This window comes from Lipophrys pholis (genome assembly GCF_963383615.2).
Source record: "Lipophrys pholis genome assembly, chromosome: 14".
NCBI classification, from domain to species: domain Eukaryota; kingdom Metazoa; phylum Chordata; class Actinopteri; order Blenniiformes; family Blenniidae; genus Lipophrys; species Lipophrys pholis.
In genome coordinates this window covers 11015324-11042361 of record NC_137633.1, presented here as the reverse complement: position 1 = coordinate 11042361, position 27038 = coordinate 11015324, and the positions used below count along the sequence as shown (strand labels likewise).

Genomic DNA, 27038 nt, shown 5'->3' with positions numbered 1-27038 from the left:
AATTAAATGATACTCAGGATAACTAATGATTTATTATTAGGGTCTGAAGAGCTTGGCCCTATTGAAATGAAAGAGGTTATTATTATTATTATTATTATTATTATTATTATTATTATTATTATTATTATTATTATACTTTCTTCTATTGTGAAAACTGCTGCATTTTTGACGGCCTAAATGTGCCCAAACCTTTGTAAAAACTTGCACACAAGTCAGAAGTGGCAAACCATTTGAAATTTTATAGACATTGCACGTGTCTGGCAAAATGGCTCTCTAGCGCCCCCTACATTGGTTTCACATGTGTAACATCTAAAACGGGCAACACATTTATCACGTTTCACCTATGTCCAAGACATTCGGTAGACATATGCATCACACCGAGCCACATAACAAATGTCACTAACATCCGTACTCGAAACTCAACAGGAAGTCCAACACTTTTGTGTAACGTGTGAAACACAATCCTCCTAGGGGGTAGGTCCTAGATAGTTATATACAACAGGCCTTCCTGGTGAAAACGTATCAAAATGTAACTATAATCTCAAAGTGTGTGGCCATGGTGCTGATGGTTCACTATCAAACCGGAAGTGATATGTCGTTCTTCTCTACATGCTGTAATCTCCTTGAAACTTCAGGATTTCATCAAGTGGTGCCTTGAACACCAACTTACACCAACAGCCATAGCTCCATTTATTGGTAAGAGGAAGCTAAAGGAATTCTATTTTCACATACAATTTTCCCAAACTTTGTTATATCACCCTTGGGGATTGGTAGGAATATGAGGCACACAAAAATGTCTCAGAATACCAGAGGATTTAATCAGGACGATAATGAACCATCCGAGGTGGATTATCATTCAGTTATCTGACACTTTACCAAAAATACAGCAGGTAATCGATGTTTTAGTTGATGCAAAACCTTCCTGATCAGCAGGTTTTGAAACATGGCTTCATCATTGTGTAAATTGTGCAGCTAATATATATATCCACACAGCCCAATGTGCTGCCTGGAGTTTATATATGACTATCCTCTATATATACTTTAAATTAAGCTGAGGACACAGTTCACTTTTACACGCTGTTTAGGACCATTTTTTGCTCATCATATCACTGATATATAGAAACTAGAATATTCCAGATTTTTAAGTTTCATCAGCATCATCATCATCATAGTCTTTTTCTATAACATCCATCATACAATGTGTAGCTGTAGCTTCACATGGAATGAGAAAATACATTATTACCAATAATATGTTGTTATATATAGAGAGAGAGAGAGAGAGAGAGAGAGAGAGAGAGAGAGAGAGAGAGAGAGAGAGAGAGAGAGAGAGAGAGAGAGAGAGAGAGAGAGAGAGAGAGATTTTGCGTAAATCTCTTTTTCAATGAGTGAAACAGCCAAAGCGCGATCCATTCACGATGTCCATATTTCCGATTGCCCCTGAAGGCAGCAGACTGGGGACTCGGTCGGTCACAGGAGTCGGTGACGTGAGTGAAGGAATCCAGCAGGAGTTTCCTGAGCTAAGTTTACATACCTACAACAAGGTGGAGCTGCGACGTCGTGTTTCTCACAAAGAGGGGAGGTCAACTGTAAGTATTGACGCTCTTGATAATTATCTCTGCGGGTTTTCTCCCCGACTTTAGTTAGTGGCGGCAGTTTGTCAGTTGACAGGGAAGCGGAACTGGCTAACTAGCGAGCTAGCTTCACCCCAGCTAGTTCAACGAGGCGCCCGCCGGATCAGTTTACGATCACCAAACAACTTTTTACACCATGTAAGGAAACTTTTATCTGCTTTGACGCCGTCTTCGATACTTTTCTGTCATCATTGTCACTTTTTCCCTTGAGTTTTTGAAGTTGTGTTCGGCAGCAACTCGTGTGTTGGGTGTGGGAGTTCACCCTGAATCCCTTTTTCTTTTTTTTCTTTTTTTTTTAAACAAACCACCTTTAGTTCATGTTTCTCATTCAGTCACCTGCTGGATCAAGTGACACAGGCTTACATGGAGCCTCAGCACTTATCTTTGTCCCCATCTGTCATATAACCTCAGTCAGCCAACACGTCTTTAAATGTAACGATGGGAATTATCAACTACTTGTTATGAGTGACTTCCGGGTGAGAAAACCTCATTAAAAAGCGCTTGTCTGCTGTAAATCGTTAAAATAAAAAAAAAAAACGCCCCGGTTCTGGCGTGTTCTCCAACAGCATGATCTCATTGTTTGTTTTTGCTCACGGGTTTGTATTATCAGTCAACCTGCCCAGGCTGCCTCCAACCCCACTTCCATCCAAAATGCAGGTAATTCTTTCAGAGCAAGAAATCCAGCAATGTGTTTAATAAAAACGTCCTTAAAAGTCTCACGTAGAGCTGCTTAGATGGAGGCTGTGTCCTCAACCTGAGTGGACTAAGACACCACTGTGTGCAGGCAGACAGATCTGGAGAAACCTGTTTGGGTAGAAGAACAAGAAATGTTTCCCTGTGGGAGCTCTGTTGTCATAAGTTTGCTGGTGCCGTGAAGAAACTACGCCATCATGAATGGGTATGTCTTTCAAGACTTGTTCAATTCTTCCTGTTGTGGCGTTGTGTCACGTTTCTGTCTTTGTTTTCCAAACATGAATTTAAAACGAGACGCGGTTCGATAAGGTTGAATCGCACAAAACGCAGCATCTAGTGTCTATTTGTGGCATTTGAGGGTAAACCTCTCATCATTGAGCCGTTGAGGATGAATCAATATCTTGCTCTTTGTTGGTCAACTTTACTGGCACATGGAATTGATCTCTTAGCGTTGACATGTTCATCTGCTCTTGTTGTGGGTGTCGGAGGAGTGCAAAATGTGTGACTGAGCCCACCGTCAATGTTACAGTTGTAAACCCACATCGGTGTTGTGCCAAGTCCAATAATCGGTTGGAAAAAGCTGTCAAGCCTGTGTGAACCAACTGCACTCTTGTCCACAAGAAATGCAGAGTCGACAACATTAAATCCTCTGCACTGTCTGCCAAGTAGATTATCCATTTTCCTCTTCATTTTTTTTTTTTTCTTCCTCGGGATGTTTAGTCGCTGCAGGTTTAAAAGAACATGAGGTTCAAGGGTTATTGGCAAAACAGGAAAATGTCACTTGCACTGCAAAGGACAGGGAATGAGAAGAGAGGGAGCTTTCTGAATGCTGGTATCTGAATGTCACATTTAAAAAAATATTGAGGGCTACCTGCTTCCCTGTCCTTGACTGTACAGATTTGTGCATAGCAGGAAATGAATTGATTATTTTATTATGTGGTGGGTTTGATCTAATGTTACCTCATATGTCCTAGGTTGTCTTTACAGCAGGCATTTCACTGTGTGCTTTGATTCTAGATTACGTGAACATTTAGTGTGGATTCATATGTGCTGAAATGCATTACAAGACTAATTTGGACGTCATGTGTTCAGACACAGAGCTTTAACGGCTCATGCATGTGCTACTAAATTGATCGTCTTCTGTAAACACAGCTAAACCGCACCTATTGCTCTAGTTTCTGAATTGTGTAACTACACAGAACACTTGGTACTGCACAATCTTTTGCGGAGAACACGTCTGTGGCTGCTGCTGTGTCTTTCCTTGCTATGTTCCTCCTTTATCCTGTTCTCAGATCTCAGACAGAAGAATTTTATTCATATCTGCTTTCATCTGCCAGGCTTTGTCTGAATTGTTTCAAAGGCTTGTTCTCTTCTGCACCGTTTAAAAAAATATTACACAGAGAGCACAGGGAAGGAAAAGAAAAAAAAAAAAAAAAAGTCAATTTTCACAACACATGGCCCTGAGTGGGGAACCACAATCAACGTTTTCTGCCACTGCTGTTCACAGCTTGGTAGTGACACATCCTTATGCTGCCCTGCTGTTGTACATATTGTGCAAGATCATGAAATCTGAATGCTGATCTGAAAACTATTGTGGCCTTTTTGTTATTTATTGAAGTTGATCTTCCAGAAGTAAAAAAAAAAAAGTGGAGTGTTTCCAGCTTTATTAATGTTCTAGCGACACTGAGAATCGTTAAGCCTTTAGCATTAAGCAACCAAAGATGGGGCTAATTAGCATTTTAATACACTCACTGTACCTGCTCTTTTTCAGACATGGCAGCTGCGTGTATGTAAATCTTCCGCCGCGGTCTCAGTCAGTTAATTAGATGCGGTGAATAACCTCTGGTGCACAGCGGTCCCTGCATGCCGTCCATAAAGATGCTTGTGAGCATGTCGTCTCTCATCCTATAATAACATTTGGTGTCCTTGGCTTTTCTCGCATCAAATCTCATCGCATGTATTTCACGTGATTTATTTATCTTATCGCACATGATTAGTCTGTCATAAATATTTAAGAAGCTCATTTAGAAAAAGCTTTGTTGTTGAGAGTAGTTTTGATGTCGACATGAGAGGGGAAAAACTCATCAGTCAGTTTCGATTCTACAATCAGGTTATACAAAGCAGTGAGGGGATCATTCTTGTCTTAACCTATTTAGCAGCGCTGCTTGTATCCTCTTATAATCAGTTGCTACATTTTCTGTGTGTCCACTGTGAAAGCTGAGTGCACTGTTGTTTTCACAGTCTCCCATGTCTCCTTCTGCACATCACAATGTGTTTGATCAGCACAGGCCTTTATAGCCTTTATAGTTCATCCCCTTCCAAACCTGAAGGAAGCAATTGCTTATATAAAGTCCCTTTAATTTTTTGCTTTTTTCTCAATTATTTTTATTTATTACATTTTCTGTGTTCCTGAAATTTAGTGACATTTTGGAACTGAGGTTTTGTGGAGTCTCGAAACAATGATGAACAAAACAAAGTAATAAGTATAGGCATCCAGGGCTCGTATAACGCCGCTGATATAGTTAGAATATCTCGTATAAACCAGGACAATACAAATCTGATAAGCATTGAAAACAATCTTTCTGCAACTCTTATTTTTTATTTTTATTTTTAAAGAAAGTGTCTCCATGATGATTTTATTTTTTAAGGTGAACTGGTTTTCTTTTATCCTTTCTTTTCCAAGAGATACACAACATTAGTACCATCATTCAGCTGAGATAATCCCAACATTTCCGCTCATATGGCAGGGAATGCTGCTTGAAACGGTTGATTTATTTGGACCGTTTCTTGAAGTGGTTGCCATATATTATATTGAGGTCATTTCTGACATCAGCAATCAGACGAGGACAAATTCAGTAAAACTATTCAACACTGCATCATTATTCCAACTTTTTTTTTAAATAATAATACTTATTTCCACATGATACCCACTTGAACTTGTTCAATGATGTTTGTAAATTCCAAGTGTGGCTACAGATTGTTATTCAAAAGTGGAATATGTTGGTAAATCCTGTGACATGTAATTCGGACAACTTCACGACTCTTAGTTTTCCTTTTGGTATATTGTTCGCTAATCTGACTGTTCTGATTGCTCTGCAGCGAAGATTGAAATAGTTTTCTGTGTGCTGACTCTATCTCTCCTTTAAGACCAGGAAAACTACATGATTTGTTTCTGGTTTGCATGATGAGTGCGTCTCCATTCAGGTGACATGAACATAACAAACATTGTGTTTTCATGTTGACAAGGAATCATATACGTAGATTTAGATGTTCGATACAGAAAAATGTGTTGTGATTATGATGTGGATGTCATTCAAAGAGAATATGAGTTATAAACTTGAAAGTCAACAATATTTCAGGTTGAGGTTTTCTAGAACTTGAGCTGTTTTGTGCTTCACAAAGCAGATCTTGAATAAATCCTTTGTGAACCAGTGAAGGTCAGCTCAGACCTCGAGACATAAACACAAAGGATTAAGGATACCGGATTATATTTATCTAAAGTTAGTATTTCAGTAATAAGCGGCTAACTTCAATTTCTCAAAGCCTATTGTCCTGTTTTTGGTGAAGTTTTGCAATCTTTAAAAGGTAATCTTGTAATATAACGATTTTCAGATACAAAGACAACAGCATATAAAGTAATGTGACTCTTCGTTGCCATGTCTTTTCTGACTGCTGTACATTCGCCTGTTCAGACACATCATTTACACACCAGTGCTGATGGTCGCCATGCAAGTAACCAATATGGAGGCCAACTTGGGGTTCAGGGTCTTTGACATTGGAAGATTGAACCAGCCGAGTCTCAGCCACCTCAGAGGCTAAATACTCATAATACTATGGTATTTTGGGGTACTTGTGTTTTTCAAGAATGTAATTTTAAAAATACTTAAGTACAATTTACACCCGATAATAGTGAATATCTACTCAATATGCCCACTATTTAGTATTTAAATATTTTTAATGCACATTTCTGTAGCCAGTGAGTTTATTCTATCAACAAAGAAAACTCCTACTTTACATCTACATGTATTTACCGTAATGTATTTTAGAGGAATGCGCTATGAATATTTTATAAAGGTAAATGAATCAAATGAATGCTGTTGACAATACAATTGAATGTGGTTAGAAAAGTACTTGGTGCTTTTTATTAGAATCATTTTATAACCACGGCAATATATACGGTTTACATTTTAGTACTCATTTATAATTGAATACAATTTAATTAACGTAGCAGTATATGTATTTCACTACATTTTTCTGTGCTTTTCAATCCTCTATAAATGGGGTAAAAGCCAACTAATGACTTCACTTGATTAAAACTGGACTTTAAAAAATAAAATAAAATATTTTCATATGCTGTAGAAAAACCGCTGTGAGTTGCTGTTGAGAGACTGACTCCTTTGACAAAGTGTGTCACCTTTTTCTAAGAAGACTCGGGTCATATTTGTGGCTCGGTCCGAATCGATTCCTCTGCTTTCTCCTCCAGGCCACAACACATTGAGCTCGGTGCCACGGGAGGAGTCTCCAAAAAGGACACCACCAACATGGACGACATGACAGTGGAGCAGATCACGATGAGGGCCAACCAAGTGACTGACGAGGTACTGAGTCTCACACACACACACAGAAGGCCTCTTTCTCAGGGCAGCTCTGTCATTGTGCCTTTTTTTTTTTTCTTTGAGTAAGAAACTTTCTTAACCTCTTTTTAGAAACTCAAACTTGTAGGACTGGACAGCAGGGATGAGCTGCAGGGCTCTGAAAAGTTACTAGCAGATGTTTGATTACTTTCAACAAGAAGTGTCCCTGATGTAACCATGTGTTGGTACTTTTTCATTTAATTAATTCCAGTAAATTATCAGCATCATCTATTGTGATAAGTTCCCTGAGAGAAAATTAGATTATAATAGTCAATTAAATGAAAGTCAATTTGACTTGCTAATATTGAATTATGAATTGATGTATTCATTTACTGTAAAATGAAATGGACATATGACCGCACCGAGGATTGCTGTTGACATTTTTGGTTTGGCTTTCACTTTGTATTCCACAATTTCTCCTTCTCCTCTGTTGCGGTTTTCAAAATGGAGTTTAATTGCAACTAATGCAGCAGCAGCAGATGAAAAAAAGGAAGCGTGAGAGAAGACTTTGACATTTGGGGAAATACCTGCCTAAATACTCGCCGCCGTGTGAGACAACCTGCCTCAGTTTAAAGGTTAAAGCGTCCCACCAACCAGCCCAACTGACACTCATCGATTAAGACGCCATTGTTTCTCAAATTAACCTGGAAACGACGGTAAAAACAAAGCTAATCAGCAAATAAAATTAATTAAATTTGCCACGCCTATTAACGTGTGACCAGGATTTATTTTAGCCATGATAAAGATGGCCAGGTCTGGCCTGGCCGAGGATGAGTAGGAAAAAAAAAAATCTAGGATTTGCTGCATAGCAGACCTGAAAGAGCACGAGGTGGGTAATTAGATTCATTGCATTCCAAGTTTTATTATTAAGCCAGGCATTAATAGGAAGTGTGCAAAGCTTTACGCCTAATTTAGCCTGATAGCTCCCTTACCCCTCTGTGGTTTTGACAGTTTGAATGTTGTCAGCTATATCTAAGTGTTTTATTATCAAGGAGATAATTGTTTAATCAGCACTCCAGGGTATCGTACAATCAGCCATCCGATTCAGACGGAGGCATATTAACTCGCTGTAGCTGCACACGTCACCTTCATGTAAATGTGTCTGTTTCGGTTGTCTAAGGGTTTTATGTTCTGCTTTTTTTTTTTTTTTTTCTCAGCTATTTTCTTCTGCTCTCTCTACTTTCTGACTTAACTCTGCAATTTTTCCCTTTTATCTCTTTCCTCCTCTTTCTGCTGCCTGGCTGTCTCAGGAGATCATACCGGGGACAGTTTGTGGGAGGGTCCCTCTGCTAACACTACTTGCCACTCTGGCTTTTGGGTAACCACTCATACCGCAGAGAACGACTGACAATATATCAGGAAAACACAGGAATCTGCGATGATACATTTATGATATAGTGTCAAACATGAGCTTTACTACGTTTCCACTCTTTATATTGAAGTAATTTCAATTTGTTGACCGTTCCTAATAATCCTGGTATTTTTGCAGCCCGTTAATGCTGGTGGTTGTGCTTTCTCTGGGTAGAGTAACACTTGAATTCTTTGTTTAAAAGCCTCACATGTAGTTTGCTGGAACCTGCATGCAGCTCACCTAACCATCCCATTCAAGCGCTCCCAAACGAATGATAAAAATACCCCACAATTGTCTGTATCTCAAAGATTTCTCACAGCACCCCAATCTGGAAATTTTGGCTTAGACCACGTTTTCAGGCCTAATTAGTCAAGTTCAAGGATTTCAGGAGACATAATGTAATGTTTATCCACCCAAGTGATGTTTTGGCTTCGCCAACAGAAACCTGGCTGTGCTCGGGGAGTCGCTCTCGCCAATTCCATGTTTGTCTGTTTCTCAACTCGCTGATTAATGTATTCAGAGCAAACATAACACAGGGAGAATGAGGAATCTGGTCCCCACTCTCTCTTGTTACCAGTTCATTAGCGATGGTAACAATGGAGTCGTGCCCCGAGTGGCTTCCGAGCTCTCGCGGCTTTGGACGCTCGTCTCTTATCGGCGGCATTTTTCTATTATTAGAGACTCGGAAGGCGTAACTCACCTGAACCGACCGCATTCCAACTCGCCTTCGACGCTTTTTGTCGCCGTGTCGTGCGTCTGTGTCATGCGTCTGTGTCATGCTCGAGACGACAAACTCTGTGTGACGCAGCTGAATCGTTGAGTAAAAATATCGATTTAAAATTCAAACATTTTTCAACTCGGAAATATTCACTGCACAATGTAGACGAGCAAAAACTCAAAAGAAAATGTAGGAAATATTTTGCCTTTTTGTAAATACCAGCAAATTCATAAACAGAATAATCCATCAGCCAAGCAATTTGTTTTAACTTCACAATAAATGCAGAAATTAAATGCATTTTTGTTATATGTGAAACTGTGATAGAAAAATTATAATTAATTTGTTACTTGACAATCAAATGCCATTAAAAAAAATAATAAAAATTATTATTCAGTGTAGTAAAAAGCAATTTAGCATGCATAAATGTGAAATTTATGGCTTTATTTAATAAAGCATTATAGCAAAATATTTAATATCCAAACAAGATCTTGCCTTGAAGTTCATGTGATAATTTTTCAGGTTTAATTCTTAAATACCTATGTTAATGTTTTTATACGACAAGAAATTGTCCTATAAAATCAGAATTGACCGAATAAAATGTATTTTTACTCCAACTAGTAATACAAAAGTATTGGTCAAAAAATTAAGAAACACCATTTATTTGGAAATAAAGTCAATTGGTTATTAAATTATGTTATGTATAATAAATAAAACCTATTAGTTTTATGTAAACTCTATTCATATTTGATAAATATTTCCCTGATATTATTAGTGGGTTTCACATTGAAAAAACATTTTGACAGATTGATCACAAATACAGTAATAATCATTAAATTCAGCCTCTTATTATATCATGTCGGTGGCAGTGAAGGTAAAACAGGACGGAGGAGCACAACATTCAGACAACAATCAGCAATTACCTGCAGCTTCAATCACTTGTGTATCTCGTGGTATAGATTTGTAGCTATCTATAGTTGTATATTTCTGAATATTAATACTGCTGCTTTATGCAGGTTTCATGTTTATCTCTTCATTTTCGTTATCTCTTCTTATCTCCCTCATTTTAATCCCCATCTTTTCTCCCGCCGTCTAAAAAGCCCCATTCGCCGACATTCAGCAGGTTCGTTGGAATTAAAGAGGAAACATCTTGACCACCGGCCCCGACGTAAATCAGACAATCTGAACCAACTCTCAAAACGCCGTGAGAACGAACCCTGTCCCTTCACCTCTGGAATATTTGTTCTGAAGCTCCAATCTGACATTAGTATTCCAGTTACCAAACCACTGCCCTATAAGTTTGACGCGAGCGTCTATTTTCCTCTTCATTAGCGCAATCTTGTTGAGTTACATTTGGGGGGATGAGAAACTGATTGAACCAAACAGAAGAAACGTATCGAAAACTCCTCGGTGTGACCGCACTCCAAATCACTCTCTGGTCTTTTTCACTCCGTGTGTGTGTGCGACCTGCTGTTAGCTAATGACCTTCTTCACTTCTCATTATTATTCGTTAACACCGTTTTCCTTTTCTTTTTTTTTGTCGGTTTCTTCCCCAGTCACTGGAAAGCACGCGGAGGATGCTGCAGATGGCCGAGGAGGTGAGACTGTGACATTTCCGCCCTTACTGATGCAAAGCCCAGCTTTTTATTCAGCGGAGCGTTCTAAAGGCCACTAAGTGTGTCCGAACATTTCAGATCAATGAATGAATATCTCAGCAATATAATGGCCCGAGCTTACAATTCTCGACATCGCAGCCGAGCACAAGAAAACAGACAGAGTGTTTTAACATGAATAGAAAGGAAATGTGAATGGAAAAGGTTTTTATTCTCCCTTCACAACAGAGGTATTATAATAACAAGGAGCAAAAAAAAAAAACGTGTCAGAGTTAGATTTCATGTTCCGAGCTGCGCTAATACCCTCATTCATTTCGAGGTGAATCCGCTCTGAACGTGTCCTTAATTTGTGATGCATTTATTCATCTGCAGTTTTTCTTCGGTGCTGAATTTGTGTAACGTTTTGTGTTTTCAGAGCAAAGAGACAGGCGCCAAAACCATGGTGATGTTGGACCAGCAAGGAGGTAGATACTCTGCTTGAATGATGCATCTTATAAACTGTGTCTGTTTCCTGCTTTGCTCGTCGTTATTCTTCAACGCTTATTGTTCTCTTTAGAAAGAAACATCTGGCTGTTGCTAAAATGATCTAAATGTCTTCGTAACATGTTCAGCTGCACGAGTATGAATAAAGACCATGAGAGCACCTATAACCTCCATTGTTTGTCTCTACACGGGCGAGCTGTCAGCTTATGTATAGATTTTGGTTAATTAAGCAGAACATGTTCCCAACAATACTTGACTGAAAAGCTTGTAGTTTAGGATCCCGGACATTTCAGATCTTCTTGTTTCTCACTCGGTTGTTCCCAAACGCCCAACTAAAACATTTGGTGCCTTCGCGATCACTGGAACAACCCGCCAACGGAGTTGACTTGAGTTGAGATTCTATGGAGTGATTTGTAAAATATATTCTTTTAATTTCATGCTTGAATCTTTTCTCTTCTTCTCTGGATCTTTTAGCTCTATTTGAGTTTTCTTCAGTTATACTGTCTTAACTTTATGGTATCGATTTAATCGATTCATCAATGTTTTAGTCTGTTTTAGTATGAAAGACATAAATAAAGATTGATAGACTTCCTAATATTTTCTATTAATCATTACTTGAGGCAGCCACAGTCCTCGTCACAGTCGTGCGCTAAAGGAAAGATCGCAAGGACAAAGTTTGAGACTAGAAAGCCTGAAGAAATGTGATGTATTTTGTAAACTAACGTTGAATGAATCTGTCTCAACCTCAGTAAGTGGCTTCAGGCGCCTAATAATAATAACAATTATAATAATAATAATCATGCAGTGTTTAGTAAAAGAAGAAAAACAGCAGAGGTGCTAGTAAAGCAGATACAGAGAAATACGCATGGAGAAGGCTTCAGTATTATATAAATATAAAGAAACTTGTGTTTGTTTATACTATTTTATTCCCGTGGTTTGCTTTTAACTAGAACTTCAAAAGCAGTGTTTCATGTGCACTTGTTATTAATGTGTTCATGTACTTTTCAGCTTCCCGTACCCCCCCCCCCTTTTTTTTCCCCCTCCAAATTCTCTATTCCCGCATTGACCCAGTTATTGACCCAATTTAGGATTCCCACACGGATCATTAGCTTTAATTTGATCTTTTTGAAAAAGGTACTAAACAAGCCAAACTAACCATTTCTGGTGGACGTGACGCTGACACGCTCCGTTGTGCCCGTCTGTGTTTCAGAGCAGCTGAGGAACGTGGAAGTCGGGATGGACCAGATCAACAAGGACATGAGACAAGCCGAGAAAAACCTCACTGACCTGTCCAAGTGCTGCGGCATGTGTGTCTGCCCCTGTGACAGGTACCCCGCTCACTCAGAGCTGCTGTCGCTCTTTCCTCGCCTGCAAAGGGAGAAAAGTCAGGACTGTTCTTTGGTGTGACGTCCTGATGTGTTTCTTCATCTTTAGAGACAAAGATGTAGAGCAAAACTTCACATGGATCATCTGCGATTCAGCTTTATAGATTCGTCGTTCATTTTTAAGCGACAGAATCAAAGTGGGAATCCTTACTTCAGGTGATCTTGTTACTTTAGTCTGGTTTGTTTTGGGGGTTTTTGTCTTTCACAAAAAAAGCCCGTTAAATTCTCAAGGTTAATTTCTTGCAACAAACAAGGAGTATCCCCTTTTTAAATATTTTATTGTTTGATTTCACTGAAACGCTGAAAGATTAGATGATGCACATTTTGGCTTGAAATTGTCCTTTGGGTGTTATTGTGTTATTGAGCCTAAATATTTTATTATATTGACTCACTGTCGGATCGAGGGTAAATTTTGGATGAAAACTGAACATCCAGGTTTCTCTGATCTGCTCCCAAGTTCAAGTCCAATTTTGCTGGTTTTGCTGAGTCATGATTTCTACCTGTAGTAGCGGGCCCTAAAGCAAACACTAGAAGTCACGTGAAAACAAAGTCTGAATCCAGAGATCTTGAAGATTTGGACTTTAACTTGTAGTGCTCATCGAACCGCAGCTCACTTGTAAACTCTGTATTCAATATTTTGAAGTAGTACGAAGTCGTTGACAAAACGACGGTTAAGTTTTAATAATCACATAGAAGCACTCTGCATGGTCTGCATGGTTTATGTAGAGACGGAGCAGCAAATTGTGAATACGTCGCACTCTTAGATTATTGCAGCTCTGCCCACGTTTACCTTCTCTTCAAATACACTCCATTCTGCTGGATTTGAGGGTTAAATTATAAAAAAAATGGGCGCAGAGCTGTGAAAAGTACTTGTTTTGGCTCCGTGGCTTCTTTGTTGAGCGCTTGAACGCCTCGGTGATGCGGCTCCCATCAGTCAGGGCTGTTTCACCTGAACTCGGCGTGAACCGCCGCCGTTTCATAACTGCAGTCGGTAATGGCAGCGTGTGACATTCAAAGAAAAAGACGTGAAAATTTGCCTGTCGGATGTACATTTTTCTGCCGAAACGATTGGCGTGATTCAATTTGTGAGCATCGCCAATCGTTTCCCAGCAGAAGATGAGACGCTGCTCCCACCAAGTTACTGCCATGACGGCGACGGCGCCCTCCGCTCAGCACGTCGGAAACTCCTTTGTCATGCAGTGTGACGTGGTGTGAATCATGAGAGCAGATTTCATTCTGAACCTAAAATCAAATCTTCCCAAAATGCTTTCACTTTGGAGAAGACCATTTCTTCATTATCAAGGCATCAGGTAGGGAAACTTTCCCAATTAATTTGCTTCAGACTGTAACAGATCTTAAACTTCCTGTTGATGCTTCTATCAATGGTAACTTCCTGTTTTCTTTCTGGATTTTGTCGTTGACTCTGGCTCTTGGTTCCCTTCAGGGTGTCGTCCATCGAGAATGACCAGAAGTACAAGCGTACCTGGGGTCTTGGGGGAGCCGAGGCCGGCGGCGAGGCCAACAGGTCGAGCGTGGTGTCCAAGCAGCCCGGAGGCGTCCGTAACGGCCAGGCCGCCCAGATGAACGCCTCCGCGTCGTCCGGCCCGTACATCAAGAGGTCAGATCCCCGCTTCCGATTCAATCCTCGCAAAGTTCTGGAAACGACTTGCAGTCCTCGCTTTTCTAAAGTTCACATCCCGGTTCACAAGAAGCCCTGATTTGTGTTTGTGCCGCAGGGTAACAAACGACGCACGCGAGGATGAGATGGAGGAGAACCTGGACGCAGTGGGCGGCATCATCGGCAACCTGAAAGGCATGGCCATGCAGATGGGGACCGAGATCGATAAGCAGAATCAACAGATTGACCGCATCACCGACAAGGTAAGAGCTTCAAACTGTGGGACAAGCAATTTGTCCCGTTCAGTCAGTCTTTCCAGAAATGTCCTCAAATTTGTCCGACGTGTTCACCGCCATCATTATTTGACGATTGATCGTCTCGGCAAAATCTGCTCTGGATATTTTTCTCGCACTCCTGAACAGTTCCTCGCCTCTACTGCGAGTCCGGATGTCGATTACGACTTCCTCCTTCATCCAAGATATCAAACTATGAGGCCGTTTGTTTGGTTTGATTTACTAACTTTTGTTTTTTAGATCCTCGGTTTTCACTCTGAGATGACTACCTCAGGTTTAGGAGTAATCTGTATCGTTTCCATACTTATTCATGGACACTGTCCTACATGGGTTTGTTCACAACTCCAAAGAAAGTAAAAGACGAAACGTGTAGTAGAAGTTCCGACTCTGATCCTCCGGGTTTGTGAAATTGGATTTTTTTTTTTTTTTTTTTTTCTTCTTCTTTCATTTCCAAGTGTGAAACACATGCTGCACTTTATTCCCCAACAGAACTTGTTTAAAGTTTGTTTCTATGCAGGTTTACTTGGCGGTAGACTCGGTGTGCCGTCGTTTCCCAGCATATTGTGAATTTTATTGGCGTGACGGTTGATTAATGTGTAACAGTTGTAGGACTTCAGGCAGCAAGACAAAATAACTGCCGGGTAGACAAAACGCCACAGGATGCGTTTAATGTTTGGAAAAGGAAAACATTTGAATGTTTGTGTAACTGCAACTTTTCACCTGCTTCTTTTCACTCTGTGCTTTTTTTCTTCTTCTTCTTCTCAGGCGGACATGAACAAACATCGCATCGACGAGGCAAACAAGAGAGCCGACAAGCTCATCAAATAGATGGATCTCCAGCTTCTGCCAGTTTTATCTATCAACCTTCAGTCTCTTTTGCTACACACACACTTTATAGTTGCAATCATACACGCACGCATGCACACACACACACACACACACACACACACACGCGCACACACACACACCTTTTCACAAAATAAAAATGTCGCGAAGAACTTCTGCCAGCATTGTACCCGCCTCTGCTGCACTAAGATGTAGATACTGAACATTGTTTTTTAAACTGCTGCCCCCCCCCCCCCCCCCCCCCCCCCCCCCCCCCACACACACACACACACACACACACACACACACACACACACACATCGTTAACACACACCACCGTAGTCATGCTGGACTGTGAGAAGCAGCGAAGGAATCAGAAACTTCCCCGGAGAGGAAGTGACTGACCGCCTCTCACTGCTGTTTATTACCAAACATGCAGCCGGCCTGTGGCGGCGTGACGTATCACTCTGCGACGGGGGGGGGGGGGGGGGCACAGGTCAGCTTTTCATTCACACTTTCCCCCCCCTGATTTGCTTTTCTCTCGAACCGAGTGTCTGCGTCTTTGTCCCCAACGTGAATGATCGGGTGAAACGCGTCCTACTCAGATCCTCATCGGTTCTTCGTTTAATTACTGTATCATTTGTATTATTTTGAGATTATGTGCTTATTTAATTATTCTTCAGGCAAAAAAAGTGACTAGTGAATAAAGTTGTTTATTTTAATGTTTTCCCTCCCCACGTCATTTATTTCATTTCACTTGTACAAGCTATTTCAAAAGAAAGCGGACGGTGTGCTTTAGAGTGAGTCGTGGCAGATCTTTTCATGTTTCAACACAAAAGCACTCGCCCTTGAACGAGAGCAATTTCTTCTTTTTTTTTCTTCTTCTTTTCTTTAAATCTGACTGACTGAAAGTCAAGTTTTCTAAGTTTGTGTGGAGGCATTGACCTTAGTGTTTAGGAGCTCCGTTTACTCTCTTGCCATGCTGAAACCCACCAGCTCGGCTGCAGTGCCTTTTCTATTTCGGCTTTTCCACACCTTTGCACCACAAACTCACCGTAGCTTTTTAATTGTCCTGTTAATCCAATTCCTCTGACTCTTTCTGCGGTACACCTCTCGGTTAATCAAGATTTATAGCTCCCTCGAGGAAAATTCCCCGGCACAATCTGGTTAATGTGCGGAAAATGAATTTCTTCCAAGTCTGATAATTGCACGGTGTGTAAACACATGAAAACAAATGTTGGATTCCACATTACTGTGCTGATTTCGCAACACGTGGGTCCGCGTCATGATGGCGCATGCAGCAGTTTGCTCGGCGAGAAAACAATTAAAAACTGTCCCGAGATGCTGAAAACGGATCCCTGGTCGGTGGTTGTGTTGTAACAGCCGCTGAATCACTGAAGTGTCTCTTTGCCTCTGCAGCTACAGTGAAATGATCAAATCTGATGATGGAAAGCGTAATTTGAAATCCTTATTTTAAAAAAAAAAAAAAAAAAAAAAAATATTTTTTGCCAGGCTGTGAAATTTCCGCTGGCAGCAACATGCAGAAGTGCACGTGTAAATGAAAGTTGTTGATGTTGAAGCTTCGCCGAGGATAAATTGGCTGATGATAAAGTAACACAATATGCTGCGAAACCGCTCCTGTATGCATCTCCTGGCTTATTTGTTTTGAAGAAAGATGATAATTGACGCGCGCCACTGCGGGCACATACCTATTGAGTTTGTAAAGGTTGAAACGAGCAGTTATTCAGGGCTTCTCTCCTATAAGTGATCCTCTTCAGGCTGTTACTCACATGCTGAGATCTAATTAGTCCAGCCCAAAGCTGAATTGTCGTCCCGGGGCTGTTTATTCATTGTTTCACCAACAGCCACTGAAATGTAAATACTACCGTTTTTGTGTACATTGAAAATGTTCATATACATCTGGTCTCCTCTGAAACTATCTCGCTCTAACAGATGACTGTTGTTCCATGGCTGCGTCTGTTGAACTGTTTGTACTCAATAAATCAGTTCTGAACATCATTCAAATGCACTTTTCTTCTTTTTTTTTTAAAGAAATTACTAATCTGAAACGACTCGCTATTCATTGCAGACAGCCCGGGGTAACAACTGAGGTCATGTTTCCAAAATTGAGCACATAAATAATATAAAATAAAATAAAAAGTCAATAATAAATCCCACTTTAGTTCCAGAAGTAAATTTGAAACTTTATTCTCTTAAAACATATCTGAGGTTTCCTGTCAACATTGTTTTTGAATATTTTACATAGCTTGAGAGTACAAAATGCAGATTAAAAACCAGTGAAACAGAACAAGGCAGATAGGTACGTAGTGGCGGAACAAACGGAGTGAGTGAAGGTGTCACATTTTGCGTTAAGTACGGTGACCAACAGGAACAAGACCGAATACATGTGACGCACGTCTCTCAGAAGCACATTTCAAGGTGCGTGTGTGGCTGAGGAAGTACTCGTCGCGTTGGGTGGATGACCTGCACACGGAACACCTTTGAACGTGTGTTCAGACTGTTTGTAAAACCCGAACGGCGATCATCACCGTGCTACATTTGTCGTAGAAAACTATGAACGGTCCTCGCTTCGATGAGGTCACTTGAGTTGGATCATAGATCAGGGACTGAGTCCACAGTACAAGGCAAGGCGGCAGTGGGAGACTGTGAGAGAGAGAGAGAGACACACCATCCGGGTGATAAAATGATCTATAAATACAGTGCTATACTGTACAGACTATTATATACCCTGTATGTATAAATGATAATGCCTCACTCGTTGTTCGGATTTTGAGATTGAAATGATTTCTTCCTTCTTCCTTCGTTCATCAGCGACGCTTTCCCCCGGCTCCCCGCTGTTTCTGGACGGCTTCAGATGGAGAGCATCGCCTGATCCTTTTGTTTGGTTTGGAAAAAGCAATCAGGTTCCATCTGACCCTCAGCTTGTCCCGGCTCCGTAATGGCTGCAGTTTCCAATATGTGTTTTTTTTTTTTTTGCAAATGAGAAGTCTTGGTTTAGTTACGGGTTTGCTAAACTGTTGCCCTCAAAAATCGAGTTCGTGAGGCCAGAAGGGTGTTTTATAAAGAGTTAAATTGGGCTTATTTTAACAAGTCAGGAGTAGAGAATGAATAATGACGACCTCTGGTACCACCGGTTCCACTTACTGCAATCCTGCTGTGGTCCTGATTTCTACAGCGTTTGAGAGGAAAACTGCCAAACAAGCACTTTTATTGTGTTTATACTCTCCTCAAAGGTCACTTAAGCCCAACTCGCAACCAGTCTGAAGCTCTTTTACTCCAACTTCCTGTCTGATGTAAAATATGTAATTGTTTTTCTTTTAGTGCACTTTTGCCTCATAACTACCCGGGACTGAAATCCACTGAGTCATATTTATTTTCTAGGCTAACGCTTCCTTTTTCTCCATCTCACTTTACCGTGGAGATGCAACACTGAAAGGTTTCTTTGTTTATGAGAGTACGTGTGCTTATTTCTGCATTTTAAGTAGTGGGCCTGCCTCTTGTGTGGCTGCAAATGGCACTTTCTATTTTCCAAAATTCAATCCTATTTAAAAAAAAAAAAACCTGCTTCTCTGGCACAGCTTTATGAAACACCCCTCTGACACACACACACACACATATTCTAACACACAATCTTCCACGCGTGTCGAGTTGAAGCCGAATCAGGCAGGTCTCGCTTGACGTTTGAAAAAAGATCACAATAGCACCATATCAAACTAAAACATACCTCATGCATCTGTAGATAGATAGATATATCTATATACTGTATATGTATATATGGTAATGAATAGATAGGAAATCAAGAGTTCAGTACACAAGTGTTGACTATAGTTCAAGTTCACAGAGAAGTACTGCCACAGTTCAGATGACTGAGGTGTCACATGTCGAACCCTTCACAGTGCATAGAGCATTTAGTTTGCATATGTAATTACGCTTGGAGTGTGTGTGTGTGTATGTGTGTGTGTGTGTGTGTGTGTGTACGTGTATGTGTGTGTGTGCACTGCACTACCATTTACTCATCCCCCCAAGCCTTCACGCAGCGTTTTACAAAGCTTTTGGAAGCTCATTATCTTCACCCCGGTGTTATGAGTAGCATTCAGCGCTCCAAATTCAAACAGCACAGTATTACAGTTCACAACCATTTTATAAGGCAGATTGACGGAGGTACCGCTCGGTGCTCTTCGGGTCGCCCTCCGCTCAGTACAAGCCTTCCCGTATTGTACATGGCCATTTCGAAGCATGCCTCACCAAAAAGAAAAAGAAAAAAAAAACTCGCAGCAAAAATACGAAAAGGAAAAGTTTTACAAACATTCTTTGGTTGAGTGTTAAAGGAGCATTCCTGTGCTTTAATATGGCGCTTTGAATTTGGCATTCGTTAAAAAGAACACAAAGAAAGGAAAAAGGTGGACCTTCGTAATCATACACCGGCTTAAATACAGGCAAAAGAGTGATGGCTTTAACCTAAACTACAATACGTCTGTTAAACTCTCACAAAATAATATATATATATATATATATATATATATATATATATATATATATATATATATATATATATATATATATATATTCAAAAAAAGAAAAAATTGAGTGATTAAAAAGCTCGCTCTGATTGATTGTACACAAATACTACTTTCTCTCTTTCCGGGTTGTCAAGGCAACGCCTCCTCCCAGTGGCTTTCCCCATCTCTCTCACTTCTTTTTGGCAAAGCGGCTAAACTTCTTCTCCTTGTCTTTCTTGGCAGCTCCGGGCTCGGGGAGGGCGGCGGCGGCGGAGGAGGAGGGAGGGGGCAGGCTATGGGCTTTGGCCCCAGAGGGCCCCGACGCCTCCTCCGCCGCCGGGGGCTGCACGGCCTTCTCCATGGCTCGGCTCCAACGCTGCAGCTCCTCCTGGAATCACACAAACACACACACACAGAGCAGCGGGTCACAAAGGGGGGTGGGGGGGGGGGGGGGGGGGGGGGACCTTTTGTCTCGTGCTCTTTGAGTGAGTGAAGAAATCGAAAGGGTCACGTTTTGAATGATTGACTTCAATCGCTTTGTTCGGCTCCACAGAGTGTTAATCCGACATACCTTTTTGGAAATCAAATGTAAATGTATAATGTGTTGTGTGCGGCTTTCCACCCTGCGGCTGCAGCTTCACTGAGGTCAGAGATTATTCATCGCGTGACTCTTTTGACCAGTGCGATGCGTTTGAACTCACCTCGTCTTTACACTGGAACAAATATTCACTGCCGTCTCCGAGACTGTGAGAGGAAATTGAAAGTGGAGTCAAAAATTACCGAGCGAAGCTAGAAACACACGTTTCCCTCTTAACGTTTTCCAATTTATTTCACACCTGCACAAAACCTTCAAACGATAAAACAGCCATATGTCGTTCAAAACCCACACAATTAACTTTATATAGTGCTACTCCACGAGTGCTACTTCATGACACTCTTCATTTTGTCGTCTACGGTTGAGACAAATTTCGAGGCGAGTCTCACCGGAGTTTTGCGACGTGCTTCTTCTTCTTGTAGTTGGTGAGGATCTCCCAGCCGGCGCTGCCGAGGTTCAGCGGCTCCTCGCCGTGAAACGTCGCGCCGTGCCCAAAGCTTTTGGCGTCCTTATAGGCCGAGAGCTGCCCCGGCTTCAGCACACAATACAAGTTGTTCCACGACCTGAGAGCGACGAGGGACGAAGAGAGGAAGGGAAAAGATTCCAGAGGAACTTCTCGCCGGTAATGCAAAATCAATTTAATTTAATCCCAATTACAAGAGCCAGAGCAGCAGCGCCACTCCAGTGAAATTACGTTTTTAAAATGGAGGAATTAAAAAGGAGAGGAGCAGTTGAGGCGCTGTAATAACTATAAATAGTCTTTTTCCAATCAGGAGGAGCTCAGCCAAACTTTCTAATCCCGTCCTGCAGTGGGCTGGTGGAGGGCAAATAAAACATTCTGACGCCCAGTTTGCCAAATTCACCCTAATTGAATTAATGAAGAGGAAGCAAACAAGAACGTGACTTTGGCAAGTAAAGCTTAATGACTGTTATTTATGGGAAACATTAAATTTGAATTTAGTTTGCCAATTTATTTCATTTCTGTTTTTCAATGAAGAACACGAAGCAAGGGTCACAAAACACAATGTACATGTTTCAGTACAGATGTTTGAAGAAACTCTTTTCATAATTGACATGAGTGATAAAATGATGGCTGCAACAATGAATTTTATTATCGTCTCACTGTTTGGACTACTAACAACTCAAATTATTAGAGTTGTAACGTCAATATTATTCAAATTTTTTTTTTTTGCTTGTTTTGCTTGTCATTTTCAGATTAAAAGTAAATACATAGAGGAATAAAGAGAGATTTTGATTTGAAGGGAGAGATTATGTAAAAAGGGCCACTTAGTGTCAAAGTTATTACCAATTTAAACTTATTAAAAAAAGAACGTCTCACCACTGAGCCGCTGACGGCTCAATGGTGTCCCCTCAAGTAAGGCAGTATGATTTCAATTAAATTCAAATCTTTAATTGCGTGGTGATTATAAATCTAAGAAATGTGTTTGCAGTTTCAACACAATGGTATTTCCCCTGCCGTTGATCCAGGCAGCCGTCGGTTCCCCTTCTTAATTGCTGTAAATTATTCACATAAATTAGATGACTTGTAACTTACTCCAGCTATTTTGATCCGTGACAAACGAGATGAATTTGTATTCATGAATTCGTAATGCCGTTAGGATGCAGACTGATTTACACACTGAAAGGAATGCAGACTGTGATGAATGAAGGAACGCGAGAAGGTTTTGCTGCTGGAGATTCTCCCAGCACCAAAAGCCATGACATGAAGACAATATTCCCCTCTGTCCTCTACCTATTTGAGGCTTTCTTTCCGGAGCCTTCAACATCCAGTTTGCGTCCCAGCATGCCCTCCTGCAGCACCGTCTGAGCTCTGGGGGGCTCCAGCGGCATGGTGGCCGCCCGCTCCGGCTCTTTGGAGGTCGCTACAGAGACCGAGGGCTCCTGGTCCAAAGAGGCGCTCCCCCTCATCTCCGACACGATGGGCACTGTGGAGTCGCCGGCCGTCCCGTCCAGCTGACCTGAGCTGGGCTCGGCGGCACCAGACTTGAGAGAGAGAGCACAGAACAAATCAATATGCTGGAACAGGGGCGACAGCGAAGCAAAGTCCAGAGGACGGGAGTGGAGTTACTAACCAGAGTCTGTTCCTCAATAGTGTCGAGCTGCGAGGATTCCTCTACAAAGCCTGTGTCTTCTCTCCTGCAGGAAAGAGGGCGGCATGGGGTCTGAATGAGAACTCTTAGAAAGCAGCCAGTTGAAAAAGGTGACGGAGGAAAAGACTTTAGGTGAGTCAAAAGTTTAGAGGATAAGGTGATTGGTATTGTGCAAATACATTTTCTCCTGAGAAGATCAAAACCAAACAGGAATTAAATTATCCCCCAACACAATGTGGCACTATGAACAGCCCAAGTACTTCCACTCCTCAAGTTGATCTGCTCTTACTTAAAATAGAATCGCTGCTCTGTGGTTGTGAACCCACGCGAGCCAGTAAAATTCCAGCTGCATTAATTACTCATAATAAAAGACGACTGAAGGAAAATAGTAGCTTTCCTCCTTCAGAGGTCGCAGCGGCTCCCAAAACCTTGTGTTTGACTTGTGGAGGCTCAGGAAGAAGATGTACTGTAGTGTCCATGGAGGATATGGTGTTGCTATTCTCTGCGGCGTTTCTATTGTGTTGTTAGCCGACGTGGCTCACAGGTAGGCTTCTTACAATAGAAAGACTCTTGTATGACAACAGTGTTATGAAGAGAAACCTCCCAGTGCAGTGGTGTGGCTCACTGTTGTGTTTTAATAGTTTTTAGACAACAGAGAATCTCAGCGGCGCAGAGGAATGGGCCTCATCGGGCTTCACACACACAGGAAGTATTTAGGATCACTTTGTTGTCGGCTTTTTTGATCTTCTCATGGGATTTGTTGACGAAAATAAAGAAACTGTCACCCCGGACGTGTCCTTTCGTGGTGATTCTTATCCAATAACACCCCGTGCTTTTAGCACATGCAGCGCGAACATGAAAGCCGGCGTGTTTGCGCGCGTACCTGCTGTCTTTATCCGAGCGTTGCTCTTCTTTCATGATCTCCTGCAACTCCTGTTGCTGGTTCCTCAAGTCCAACAACTCCAGCTGCAACACAGAGAGGAACTCTGGTCAGGATCCCATCTTCATATCTGACACACCAACATTCCCCACGTGTTGTTCTTCTGACCATTATGTTTGTTTTTCAGCATTGATAAGTTAGTCATATCTATTGTGATGGCGATAATGTTTAAACCGTACCGTCGTGAGTCGCTCTAAAGCGGAGAAGCGCTCCTCCCACGTCGCGGTGGATTTCTCGAAGGCTTCGTGCCTCTTGAGGAGTTTCTCCACCTCGTCCACGGTGTGACCCAAGTCTTTACTGGTCACGTAGGGCTCCTGAGCCACCAGCCAGGCCTCCGCCACCGAGGCGTCGCGTGCAAACTGACACACCTCCAGCACTAAAATGATCAACAGCTTATATGATTGACCTCATTTTGGTAGATTTTGTGCTATAAAGTCCTCGAATTAACATGAAGATGAATCAATGAAAATGAGACAAAACTCCTTGCTGGATAGCATTACAGCGGTCGTTCTCAAACTCCCCTGAGGGGGGCGCCAAAGAGCTTGGAGGGGTTGCAGCAACAGGAAAAATTTGGGGGGACAGTGGATGCCTTTTTCCAGAGGGATTCTTCTAAATTGTAAGGAATCAGGATCAATGGAAAATAAGTGGGGGGTGAAGTCACTTTTTTTTTTTTTATACTAAAACACTCATTTCATTAGCAATTTTATTGTGAGTGTGATGAAAAAGAAATTAAAATATAACATCAGCTTCAGCATGAGACCATAACTAGCACAAGAAAAATTATGTTTTTCATTGCATATGGATCCCATGAGCTGTTAATTATAATAATATCTTGATGAAGATGAGAAATTTAATTTCAGAAGCTACATTTTTGTTTAATAAAGAGTTTGGGAAACACAAAACAAAGTAACACACAGGACTGGTTTGATTTTTAGAATCATCATTCATCCTTTTAGCAACATTATTGACATTTGAAAATGACAAATACATTACTGTATTTAAAAAGTATTTTGGGGGCGTTGGACTTTTAGGAGTAGCTATATGTAATTTGACTAATTCCTAAGTACAATTTTCATCATGAAATAAAGTTTTTTTTTTTTAACCATTGTACAAATCTGTATTTTGCTTACCGATAAGTTTACTCTCTCAACAGTGGAAAATTACTGCTTCATATCTACATTTCTTTACAAAAATGTATAACTCTAAAAAAAAAACGCTTATTGTTTGTCAAAAAATGTGTATTCAATGTAGATATTTCGTACAGGTAAACATAATCTATTGCCACCTCAGTGAGGTTTAAAAATGAACAAATATTTTGAGTAGTTTTTGAGAATAGTTGGATTTGAATGTTTCTTAAACAAACACTTCCTTATGTAATTTTGCACTACTTTTTGTTTACATAATGGACACAGTTTTGTTTTTTTTGTTTGTTTACTTGCTCTTATCTGGTATTTTAATGTTGACATTCTCTGTGGACAGCAGAGACTTTCATCGCGCGGGGAAACATGTTTCTGATGCACTTGTGAAAATAGATTTGAAACTTGAACTTGAGATCGAAGCACTGTTACTGTTGGTGTATGGATTCAACAAAAATAAAAGAACATTTCTGATGGGAAAAGTCAAGACATTTTACGCAAAGTGAAGCACATTTTTGTGCGGCGCCTTGATGACCAAAAGCCCGGGAACTCCTGCTGCAAAGGTTTGTAGATACTGTATTTCATATGTGTTATCCAGATAGCCTTTGGTATTAACAGAACAGAACTGTGACAGGAATAATGCATGATAAGACTCATTTTGAAGGTAAGTGTGGTTTAACTCACAGAGCCTGAGCCAGTCCCATCTGTCGTCCCACTTGAACATCATCTCTTTCCTTTTCTCCATCAGCTGCACCAACTTGTCTTTGATCTGACACAAGCAGTTACACAGTCGCAGTTACATATCGGCGTTATTAAACAACTCGGCCCCAAGACTGCCCGTTATCCTCCAAGAATTAGTATTGTAAAGTAATTAACCGAACGTTAAATTCAGGCCGGGGTCAATTGCTCATTTAAATTCTTTTGGCTTTTCCATTTCTAATTAGTGTTTGCTTTATAGACTCCCCGATGAATGTGAGACGAGTGGAATTTTTTTTCTTTTCTTTCGTGGCAATCCAATTGGTTCCATTGTGCCAAACAGGAACAATCACTCCCAGAAAAGTAATTAAATCTAATGAAAGCAGCAATTTGAGGGCCAGCTGAGGATGAAAAGAAGCCGTCTTTCCCGCCGAACACTCACCTCAGCAGAGTCTCGGTGCTTGCGAGTCAGCAGGGCCTTGCCCAGGTCTGTGCAGTCAGTGAATTTGGCTCCCCGGGCCTCAATCTCCGAGCGGATCCCCTGGTGGTACTTCTGCAGGAGCTCCACGGCTGAGACATCTCTAATGCAGAGCAGGGAGAGATATTAAAGGAAGGAGGTAATTCCTGAAGTTTATCTACCTCTGTTGGCAAGAGGTGGAACTGCAATGATATCCAGGGTCACAACTTTACAAGGTTTCTTTATACAACGCTCTCCTATCAGTGCTCTGAAAGTCTTTAGGGACCACAAATTATAGTAGTGTTTTCCTGCACATGGTGGTGAATTAAAGCTTTTTATCTGGAAAAAGGACTCGTCATATCTAAGTTACACATAAGTGAATCTAAATATTAAACACTGTGCTTGTATTTCGCATAGCACTATCTGCTTTTATCCATCTAAAAGCTGATGTCAGTCCAACGAGGCTCAAGGTCCAAGATTTCAGGTTTGTTTTTATTTGAAAGGGATGTTTTTTTTCTGTTCATGCCCAAGCTCCAAGTCATTTAAAAAAGAGCTACATTATTTTACATTTAATCGAGTTGTCTTTTGGAATACCTGCCAAACAAAAACAAACCCGGCCATGTTGACTCCTGAAATGAATGAGGCCAAGGTTTCTGTCGAAATCCAACCTTTAGAAAAAATGAGTCAATCCATTTGCATTTCCTCGTTCAATTTGAACCAATTTATGTCCATTAAAAATGTCTCAGTGATGCTCGATGCTGAAGATCCTCAATTCACCATTTGTGCACACAAAAGGACCGATGCCGTCATTTTCGTTGACAACTGAATTTGACTTGAATAAAAAGTGAAACTTCGTTCCTCGGGCCAAGGTGTCTGCTCTGTTTTTTTGTGTGTGTGTGTTTTTGTTTTTTTTTACATTGCTCAATCAGTTTCTTCTCTTGAAAAATGTGAAGCAGCCCCATTCAAAAGGAGGAGAAATCAATGTTGGTATTTCAGCCAACTGGAACTGTTTTATTTGCAGGCTCACCGGGGCTTCTCCTGGGTCTCTATCTGCTGGATGATGCTCTGCATCCAGGCCATAAGGTCTCGCACCATGGTGAAGAAGCGGAACTTCTCTGCTGTGTCCACCAGCTGCGCCCTGCGTCCGTCGCAGGCGTCCAGCAGGCCCTTCCAGGCCTCCACCACCTCTCGCTCTGTGGTCTGGATGGCGTCCGCTCTCTCTCCTGCATACTGGGCGTGAAGCCTCGAAGCCGTCTCCTGGAACTGTTGGACCTGGAGGACGGAGAACCGTGAATCCCAGATGTAATTTCAAGATTTCTCAAGCAGAGGTAACCGTTTATTG

The 27038-nt window shown here is 41.2% G+C and overlaps 2 protein-coding genes across 5 annotated transcripts in view; one reads left to right on the top strand and one right to left on the bottom strand.

Moving 5' to 3' along the window:
• Positions 1-1455: 1455 nt before the first annotated feature.
• Positions 1456-15453, top strand: snap23.1 (synaptosome associated protein 23.1). 2 transcript variants are annotated; one of them, XM_080479359.1, is made up of 8 exons: positions 1456-1586; positions 6808-6922; positions 10581-10622; positions 11053-11101; positions 12331-12448; positions 13950-14123; positions 14242-14386; positions 15182-15453. In XM_080479359.1, exons 2-8 carry the CDS (start codon positions 6866-6868, stop codon positions 15242-15244), a joined length of 648 nt encoding a protein of 215 aa, XP_080335485.1. In that variant the 5' UTR covers positions 1456-1586; positions 6808-6865; the 3' UTR covers positions 15245-15453. The 2 variants fall into 2 exon arrangements, with proteins under 2 accessions (XP_080335485.1, XP_080335484.1); XM_080479358.1 differs by lacking the exon at positions 1456-1586 and adding an exon at positions 1639-1769.
• A 4400-nt stretch (positions 15454-19853) lies between these two features.
• Positions 19854-27038, bottom strand: part of sptb (spectrin, beta, erythrocytic) — a 41725-nt gene continuing 34540 nt past the window's right edge. For 2 of the 3 annotated variants that reach the window (XM_080479356.1, XM_080479357.1), the window contains exons 28-37: positions 26724-26968; positions 25682-25820; positions 25228-25312; positions 23587-23783; positions 23351-23433; positions 22450-22513; positions 22110-22360; positions 20746-20919; positions 20463-20505; positions 19854-20149 (exon numbers count right to left, since the gene is read on the bottom strand). In XM_080479356.1, coding sequence (XP_080335482.1) covers positions 19952-20149; positions 20463-20505; positions 20746-20919; positions 22110-22360; positions 22450-22513; positions 23351-23433; positions 23587-23783; positions 25228-25312; positions 25682-25820; positions 26724-26968 — 1479 coding nt within the window. In that variant the 3' untranslated portion in view covers positions 19854-19951. Of the gene's footprint in view, positions 20150-20462; positions 20506-20745; positions 20920-22109; positions 22361-22449; positions 22514-23350; positions 23434-23586; positions 23784-25227; positions 25313-25681; positions 25821-26723; positions 26969-27038 lie in introns of those variants that run through there. The other variant, XR_013935948.1, reaches the window with a different exon arrangement.